This window comes from Fringilla coelebs, assembly GCF_963513975.1.
Source record: "Fringilla coelebs genome assembly, chromosome: 8".
Taxonomy (NCBI): domain Eukaryota; kingdom Metazoa; phylum Chordata; class Aves; order Passeriformes; family Fringillidae; genus Fringilla; species Fringilla coelebs.
In genome coordinates, this window is record NC_140066.1 from 23,497,606 (window position 1) to 23,506,405 (window position 8,800).

The 8,800-nt window shown below is 56.2% G+C and overlaps 1 protein-coding gene across 1 annotated transcript in view; it reads left to right on the forward strand.

Annotated features, from left to right (window-relative positions):
• The window catches only part of KCNIP2 (potassium voltage-gated channel interacting protein 2), a 42,575-nt gene extending 35,352 nt beyond the window's left edge, over window positions 1-7,223 (forward strand). Inside the window, exons 2-9 of the mRNA XM_084210105.1 lie at window positions 1,367-1,466; window positions 2,603-2,723; window positions 3,117-3,186; window positions 3,284-3,354; window positions 3,861-3,968; window positions 4,344-4,448; window positions 4,704-4,766; window positions 5,097-7,223. Coding sequence (XP_084066231.1) covers window positions 1,367-1,466; window positions 2,603-2,723; window positions 3,117-3,186; window positions 3,284-3,354; window positions 3,861-3,968; window positions 4,344-4,448; window positions 4,704-4,766; window positions 5,097-5,144 — 686 coding nt within the window. The 3' untranslated portion in view covers window positions 5,145-7,223. The remainder of the gene's footprint in view (window positions 1-1,366; window positions 1,467-2,602; window positions 2,724-3,116; window positions 3,187-3,283; window positions 3,355-3,860; window positions 3,969-4,343; window positions 4,449-4,703; window positions 4,767-5,096) is intronic.
• The last annotated feature ends 1,577 nt before the right edge of the window (window positions 7,224-8,800 follow it).

An 8,800-nucleotide genomic window follows, 5' to 3' on the forward strand; every position in this document is an offset into this window, starting at 1 on the left:
TTTTTGTGATGTCCTACTGGATCCATGACCTCCTGGAGCTATTCTCCATCCTCTTGAATGATGGAGCTGCCTTGGTGTGAGCTCAGAGGGTGCCAGGTCCTGCCTGTGAGCACTTTGGGGCCAACCTGCCTAGAAGTGGTTGCTGGATGCAGACCCATGTCTCTGTCTTGGAGCTGGGTACAATGCAATCCTAGCATCTGGAGCTCAGCTTACTCCCACAAGGCTGAGAAGGGGCTTCCCTGGCAGCTATTTGCTAGAACCCTAGAGAAACAGCCCCAAAACCAGGGTACAAGATGCATAGGCATTGTGACCTGCTGCTTGCAGATGTACAGGATGTTTGGAGCAAACACAGTGACAAACCAGAGCCCCAAAGGGACTTTGCACCTTTTGTCCCATTTGTCCCCATGCTGGTGCCTGCCTCCCCTTAGAGGCTGGAGCCAAGCATGGCCTTCATCCCCTCCTCCTCCTCCTTTCCGCACCTGCAGCATTAGCCCTGTGCTGAGTTTGCTGGCTTGAGGCACTGTGGGAAGGGAGGGAGGGGGTCTGCAGCCATGGGGCAACACCAGCTGGGAGAGATGGGGCTGAGTGAACCCATTGGGGTCCAAATGGGGGAGCAGGGGGTGGCAGTGGGGTCAGTACAGTGAGGGGACCTACTTATTAATGCAGGGTGACTTGGATGCAGTGGCCATGGGCCAGGCTGGCATGGGGAGTCCCTCACCCAGCCCTGTAGCCTGGCCAAGGCAAAGCCCCGTTCCCCTTCTGGCTGTCTCAAAGCAGGTCCCTGGGCTCGGGTCCCAGTGTTGCACTGGGGTGGGGGTGCATGCTGCAGTCTGGGCTGCATGGGGGGTCTGGTGCATGCTTTGCCTTCAGCCCTTGGGTGCCAGCAGGATCAAACCCAGCTGGAGCTTAGCAAGGATGAAATGCCCTGCCTCTGTTTCTTGGGTTTCATTCTACCTTGCCCCCCTGCAGAGCCCCTCGAGAGGATCCCCTGGGAGCCGGTATTTGTCCTCAAGGCTAAAGGACAGAGTCTGGCCCTGCCATTTCCTGATTCTCTGGGCTCCTGGAAGTCTCCAGGGCACCCTGGTATGATGGGTGTGTACAAAAGTGCTGGGTGTGGGTAGCCTAGCAGGGTTGTCCTCATCCTTCTGGAGGATGGCTACTCCAGTGCTGGGTTTGTCCTGGGATTGAGCAGGAAGGTCAACCAGAGCCTGGGCTGGGATTTGCCTTCCTGCTCCTCCAGCCTCACACTGCATGTGCTGCCTCTGCTCAGATCACCCTGCACCGGGTGCCCAACCCTGCTGCCCGTCGGGACCGGGGGCTGATGCTGTGTTAATTCTTCTGCTTGGTGACTCCTTCTTTCTTCCAGGCAACCCGCCAGTCCAAACTAAAAAAGCGCTGAAGCAGCGATTCCTCAAACTGCTGCCCTGCTGCCGGCCCAAATCCATCCCCTCGCTCAGTGAAAGCAAGTGCTTCTTCTTGCCTTTGTGTGTGTTTGTCCCCGGCGGTGCTGCTGCCTGCTCTCCGCCCTGGCCCTGCCTGCGGGAAGGGGACGCCTCCACCTCTCCCCTGTCCTGGCTGTCAGGATCAGCCCTGCCCTGGAGGGATCCGATCCCATGGGCTCTGCACCCACCTCTGTCGTTACCTGCTCACAGGCTGGTTTTCTCCCTCTTCGTCTCCCTGGAGCAGTTCCCACGGGATGCACAGCGGCAAGGACCGCTTGGGAGCTGGCTCAGGGTAGCAGGGCCCTCCCGGCACTGGTCTGAGGGGTGGGGAGTTGTTTCTCTAAGCTGAGGGGCAGTTTGGAGACGGAGGTGTGATGGGGCGATGAGAGAGGCTGAGCAGGGTGTGAGTGCAGAGTCCCTTAACCCCCTGTAGTGGGTGTGCTTGGCTCCTTGGTGAGTCCAAGCCCCCGGTCGGGATCTCTCCCAGCTCCATGGTGCAAGCCAATCCCCCCGGGAGAAGGTGAGTATGGAGGGGCAGGGTCTGAGCCGTCCCACGAAGAGGGAGTACCTGCTGTGTACCCCTCTTGGCTGAGTGGGGTCTAGGGGTGCTGGTGCTGCAGGCAGGGGTTGTGCAGCTTGGCAGGTGGTGGAGAGAAGCCGTCAAGGAAGGTGGGAGCACGGAAGGTGGGAGCACAGTGGGTAGAAAAGAATCTGGAAAGGGTGGAGCGGGGGTGGCATTTGGGGCTGGGGGTTCTGAGGGGCAACTCTCCTACTGGATGTGAGCCCTGGTGCTGCAGGTCATCAAGGGTCTGAACTTCACGGGGCAGATGTCTCTGCTGGTGGGGGGAGAAGGACAGGCAGGGAGGGTTTCAGCACTAGGGGGTTTTCACACTAATTTTGTGCCAGCCTGGGCTGTACTGGAGGGGGGTTGTTGCCAGTGTCAGTCCCTGGTCTGTAGCCAGGGTGTCTCTTCTGTGTCCTCTTCTGGCATAGACCCAGTTCTGGCTGAGCAGAGCACCCCAAAAATGTGTCAACCTGGGCAGGTGTGAGGGGACAGTGTGTGCTGTGCAAGGTGCCTCTCTGCCCCCTGGCATGCCAAGACAGGGCAGGACAGTGCTTGCCTCAGCGACCCTCTCTTCCCCTGGGTTCCTTGCAGACAGTGTTGAGGATGAGTTTGAACTCTCCACCGTCTGCCACCGCCCTGAGGGGCTGGAGCAGCTCCAGGAGCAGACCAAGTTCACCCGCAAAGAGCTGCAGGTCCTGTACCGAGGCTTCAAGAATGTGAGTACTCCTTGGTCAGCTTTGATAGCCCCCACCTCTGCTGCCCTGTCCACCTCGGGGTAGTGCTTTGTTTGTGAAAGTTTTTGGGGTTGAAGTTTATATAAGGCTACACCCTGATCTTACCTCCAAGGAGCTCAGTGGGGAGACCTGATCCTGTGCTGTTTTCTTGGGTGCAGAGAGCCCTTTCCTGGGTGCCTGGGATTCAGAGCCCCTCCAGCAAGGGGTGCAGCCCAAACCCAGCCTTGGACCATCAGGGAGATGGTCCAAGCAGGCTTTCTAGCCACACCACCAGGTGCACAGGGCTGGGGGGCAAGGCAAGGCAGCCACAGGTTTTTAGGGGGTGCTCAGCCCTTTTTGCAATGTGGAAGTGACGCTGCGACCTTGCCCTGGCAGGAGTGCCCAAGTGGCATTGTCAACGAAGAAAACTTCAAGCAGATCTATTCACAGTTCTTCCCTCAAGGAGGTGAGTGCCCATCCCCATCCCTGTCCCCATATGCATGGGTGCCTCTGCAGGGCAGAGGGTCACCGAGCACCCCCTCATGCTCTCTGCCTCCCTGCAGACTCCAGCACCTACGCCACCTTCCTCTTCAATGCCTTTGACACCGACCATGACGGCTCCGTCAGCTTTGAGGTGAGCTGTGGCCAAGGAGGGGGTGATGGGGTGCAGTGGGGCAAGGAGAGCACAACCCTCCAGGGACCATGGGCTGGGGTCAGCAGTGCTGTTGTTGCAGATGGATGAAGAGCTGGCAGGCCTAGTGGAGTTTATTAAATTCCCAGAGGCAAGAGGAAACTAATGAAAAGCAAAAAAAGAGGCGCATTCTGTATTTTCTGGGTAGGGTTGTGTAGGGACCCAGACTAGCAGATAGAGTCATGGCTGGGTCTTGTTCACACAAGACTGAACACATTGTCCTCTTGGTTGCTGTGACCCAAGGGAGTAATGTGGGAAATGTACAGTGTTAAGCAATTTTTTCTCCCCCAACTCTTTTTGATAACCAACATTTCACCTTGTCAGCCCAGCCCCAGGGCATATCAACTTTAGGGCTGAGTTCCTCTCTGCAGGAGATTCAAGCAGGGCTGTACCCTATGTCTCTGAGGCCCTTTGTAACTCCCATTTGCCTGCCTTGTCCATCCTTGCAGGACTTTGTGTCTGGGCTGTCTACCATCCTGCGGGGCACCATTGATGATCGCCTGAACTGGGCCTTCAACCTCTATGACCTGAACAAAGATGGCTGCATCACCAAAGAGGTGGGATGGGGAGTCCCGACTGGTCCCCAGGGCCAGTGCAAGTCTGACCTGCCAGGGACAAGGGCAGAACATGGCTGAGCTCTGGAGGAGGGCCTAGGGGATCACTATTTAACTGAGCTCAGCTTTGCAAATGTCCCTCCTGGCCCCCTGGTATTGGTGTGACTCTGGGATGGAGGTGGATGAGTAGTGTGCAGCTTTGGGGGTCCATCGCACATGCACGTGCACACATGACCCCACACTGTGCACAGAGCCAGCAGAAACACATCTGAGCACCCCTCAGGTCCTTCAGAAACATCAAGAAAAAGGTGTGGGTTGGGGACCAGGTGGAAGCAGAGCCCCGTGTTGACACTGCAACCCTGCTCCCCTTCCCATCAGGAAATGCTGGACATCATGAAGTCCATCTACGACATGATGGGCAAATACACCTACCCGGCCATGCGCGAGGAAGCACCCCGGGAGCACGTGGAGAACTTCTTCCAGGTGAGCTGAGTACATCCTCAGGAAGCCTGAGCACATGGGGAAGCAGAGCTCCAGCACAGAGCTGCAGTGGGTGCAGTAGAAAACACCCCAGTCTGGGGATGAAGCAGGGTTGTGCTGGCCCTGTTGGTGCTTGGGCATGCCTGGGGCCAGGGGTGCACTGTGTCCAGCCCCTGTGGGAGCTGAGCAGGGGGTACCAGGTTCTCCCTAGGGCTGGGGCTGTCCTTGCTATGCTCCCTGTGCTGTGCTTGTCTGCAGAAAATGGACCGGAATAAGGATGGTGTGGTGACAATTGAGGAGTTCCTGGAGTCCTGCCAGAAGGTAAAGTCACCAGCAACTCTTCTCTGAGCTAGGTCACCACCCTCTTCCTTGGGGACCTTCGTCCCTCCTCCTTCCTTGCTGCAGAGAGGGAGTGAAGCCAGGGCTCCCAGGGGCAAGGCTGGGGCTCTGCTTCGGGAGCTGTACCCATGCCAGTATCCTTGTTCAGATGAGGAGAGTCATGGATCCCAGTAGGGCTTGGAAACTTCCTGTAATCCCTGGGGCTCTTGTCCCATGTGCCAGAGCTGCCATGAGGGTAAAGCCAGGTTTGGGGGAGCTGCCCAGATTGCTGTTCTGTGCCCAACTTGCCTGCTTCCCACCTACTCCTGACAGGATGAGAACATCATGCGATCCATGCAGCTCTTCGACAGCGTGATTTAGCTCCCGGACCTGCCTCCAGATGAGCTCTCCTGACACTGGGCCCAGAACCTTCTTCTCTCTTTTGACTTTTCCTTTGAGACTCCCCTCCTCTGGCTGCACAGACACCTCCATGGAAAGGGGCCTTCCTTCCCTGGAATGCAGTCGGTGTCGGATCTTCCCTTTCCCCTGGCCCAGCTCTGCTTTCCTCGGGGAATCCCAAGCACGTGTTCCCAGATGTTGGAGCACGGGCATGGCTGGCACAGGATGAGAATTTCACCTGGATGGACCTCCCTGCACCCAATCCCGGTGGAAAAGATACACCCTTGGGCTGCAGTAGAGGTTTCCCCCATGCACACCACCCTGTGCAGCCACAGCTCACCTACCCTGATCCTCCCCAGCCCCAGGAACCCCCCAGTCCCAGCTCCAGCCCAAATCCTCCAGCAACACTGTCTAGAAACCAATAAAGTCTTGCAATGGGCACAGCCAGTGCTTTATCTTCCTCCCCTGCCCTGGCTGTGCCCTGCTGTGGGAAGATGTCCGGTGTGTCCATGGTGAGCCACCGGCCACCCTCCTTGTCCTGGGCCAGGGGGTGGGCAGAGGGGCCGTGCCTGGAGAAGGCAGCCACATGAGCCCTGGGGGTTCATTGCTGCATGAGCTATGGGGGAGCAGTCCCTGAACCCAGGGATCCTGGTTAGAATATGAGGCTCTTCCTGACAGGGGCAGAGTGGAGGCTAAAGGGACTCCGAGGTGACTCGTGGCACTTGTCCCCCAGGATGGATGATGCAAGGATGGGAGAGCTGCAACCTCAGCCCCTGTCTCTCAGATTTGGGGTGTTGGCACAGGGGGACCCCAGGGATCCACTTTGAGGCTCCAGTGGAGAGACAACCTTTCCAACCCTTCCCGAGGATGTGACAGCCAGGGTATGGGGACATGTGGAAGAGGGAGATGGGCTGGTCTCTGGTGGCCATTCTGGCCCCATAGGGCTCGCAGCCATGCTCCTGGCATCACTTGCTGCTGACCTTGCCCTGCTCCTGTGCCCTGGCCCATCCCAGCACACCGGCTGACCTGGGAACGGGGGAATGAGCAATGAGGCAGAGAGGTGTCCCCACAGGCATAGCCCTGTGCTGGTGACATGGCTGAGCTGGCAGCTCCTGGAGGAGAAAGTCGAGGTTGGGGTTAGACAGGAGTCACTGCCATGCTGCTGACAGGCTGGAGGGTCACCTTGGGGCAGGGGACTCTTCTCCTTTTTCCAGCGTGGCTGTGTGAGAGCCTGCCTGGGGACCCTGGGGATGGGGGACCCTGGGTGTTTTTGTCACCACCAGCTCCTTGGAGATGGGTATGTGCAGACAGGCCTGTCCTGCCCACATACCACTCCAAGTCATAGCTAGGAGAGTGATGCCCATGGGCTAATGATCCCATGCCAACTCTAGAAGCCCCTCACAGGCGCTGGGAATGTACCCAGACCTGGCAGCCCTGACTGTGGTTCTACTCTCTGTATCCTTGGCCAGGGGTGGTTTGGGCTGGCTTGAGCTGCAATGTCTGGGATCAGCACACATGCTGGGCCAGACCCAAGCTGAGGCCCTGGGGCTGGAGACATTAGAATTTAACCCCTGGGGCTCTGAGCCAAAGCTATAGGGCTGCTTCCCAGGGGGATCATCCCTGTCCCAGCCCTTGCAGATATCACATATTTTTTAGGCTCATTTGACACATTATTTATCTCGCAGACATGATGTGTTTTTTAGGTTCATTCAACACACTGTTCATCTCACAGACCTGTTCCCAAATTTGCTGTGGGGCTGAGCTCCCACTTGCATTCTCCTAAGGGTGGGAGGGCCATACCCCTCCATCTCTTGGCCCTGTTCTCCCTCCTCCCAGCTCTCTGGGGTACCCATTGTTCGCTGCCATGTGGAGCACCTGCTGCCTCCCCCCTCACGCTGTAGGTCGCATGGTGTGACCCCCTGCCCTGGGGCATGGTGACCCACAACCCGCTTGGCATCTCCAGTCTGTATATTTTGTATTATAACAATTATATGAGTTAAAAAAAACAAAAGAAAAAACCAACAAAAAACCAATAAAATCTAACCACAATCGCTATGCACACTACCGTTCCGTCTTTGCATCTGTCAGCTGCCTGGGATGGGAGAGCAGGAAAAATGAGGGGTTTCTGCAGAGGGCTGGTATCCTTTTTGGGGTGCTGGGGTTGTCATGTGCTCTGCATAGGTGCTCTGGGAGGTTGCATGGTGGACAGGGTGCACACTGAGCCATGCTCTTGGTGGTCCTGTAAATACAGATTTTTTCCTGCTTAGAGGTGGTAAGGTTAAAAAGCTCTTGCATCAAGAGTGTCACATTTCAGGAGCCAGGCTGCCAGGTGTGTTTTCAGCTTGCCACAGATGCTGCTGGGTGAACCCAAGCTTGGGACCAGGTGGCCCTTGTTAGGATGTGGCATTTGAGGCTGAGCTAACAGGAACATGGTTGCCTGCCACCTTGAGGAGGTAAGTGTGGACAGGGAAGGGGTTTACTTATGGCAGTTACTGGTTGATGGAAAAGTCCTGCATTAAAAACTGGGGAAAATTAAGTCAACAGTCATGTAAGTAAGAAAGTAGCAGAACAAGAGAGCAATGGACCTGATGTGGGACAGCAAAATAGTCCAGCATTCTATAGACTGTGGTCCAGGAACTGAAAGCTCAAAGCAAAGAGCTGCCTGGAGACCAAAGAGAGCCTTAAAAGGTTGGGCTCTGGCCGTGGGGTGAATTACCATTGTGGGACTGGGTAAGCAGCAAGTCTGATCTTTCCAAAGCCTCTGACTCTCCAGGGACCTTTTTGGGCTGCTGGCCATCACCCAGGGCTGTGTATGGCAGTATGAATGGGCCTGAGCACGTTTTCCCCTCTAACCCACTTTCCCTGGTATATCCTATCCCCTGAGCTCTGTTAGGCTGGTTGCTATTTCAGGCAATGACATCCAAGGGCTTGATGTGCCCTCTTGTGGCACAGGGATGCTGTGAGCCCCTGATGGGATCCCTTGGGTCCTTGTCCCCAGGGGGAAGGGCAGAAAAGAGGCTGAGTTGATAACGGGAAAAACAGCGCTGTGGGGCTCAGCCTTCAAATGCTGCCATAACCTTTTCACAGCAAATGGGAAAAGGTTTGTGCAGGGAGTGTAGCTTTTGGAGTGGGGGGTGGGAAAGCTGGGAGTCAAAAATAATCTGTTTAGCTCTCCCCCAAACATGCCCTCAGGAAGGGCCTGAGGGCAGGGAGGCCTGGATCCTCTAGGTGTGCCTCCAGCTTGCCATGAGAAGCTGCCATGTGAGCCAGGGCTGGGATGACCCTTGTTAGTAGGAGGTGCCATTTAAGGGTGGACAGCCAAGTCATTTGGTCTATGATGAAAACAGAGAGAAGAGCTGATGGATCCTGGGAAAAGGGCAGCCTCATGTCATCTCCAGACAAGTTTTTCCCAGCTTTCAGAGGAAAAATTAAGAGTAGCTATGTGGTAAAACAGCTGAGCAACTGGATGAGGCAGCTGATGCAGCCTGGGGCAGTGATTCACTCCAGCTGCCTAGAAACACAAGCTCTTTCTAAAAGGATGAGATTGCAACACTGGGAGAACTATAACTGTAGGATTATCCTGCCATGATCAGAGATATGAGCACCCCTTCAGGGTCTTTTGTGACCCTGTGGTCATC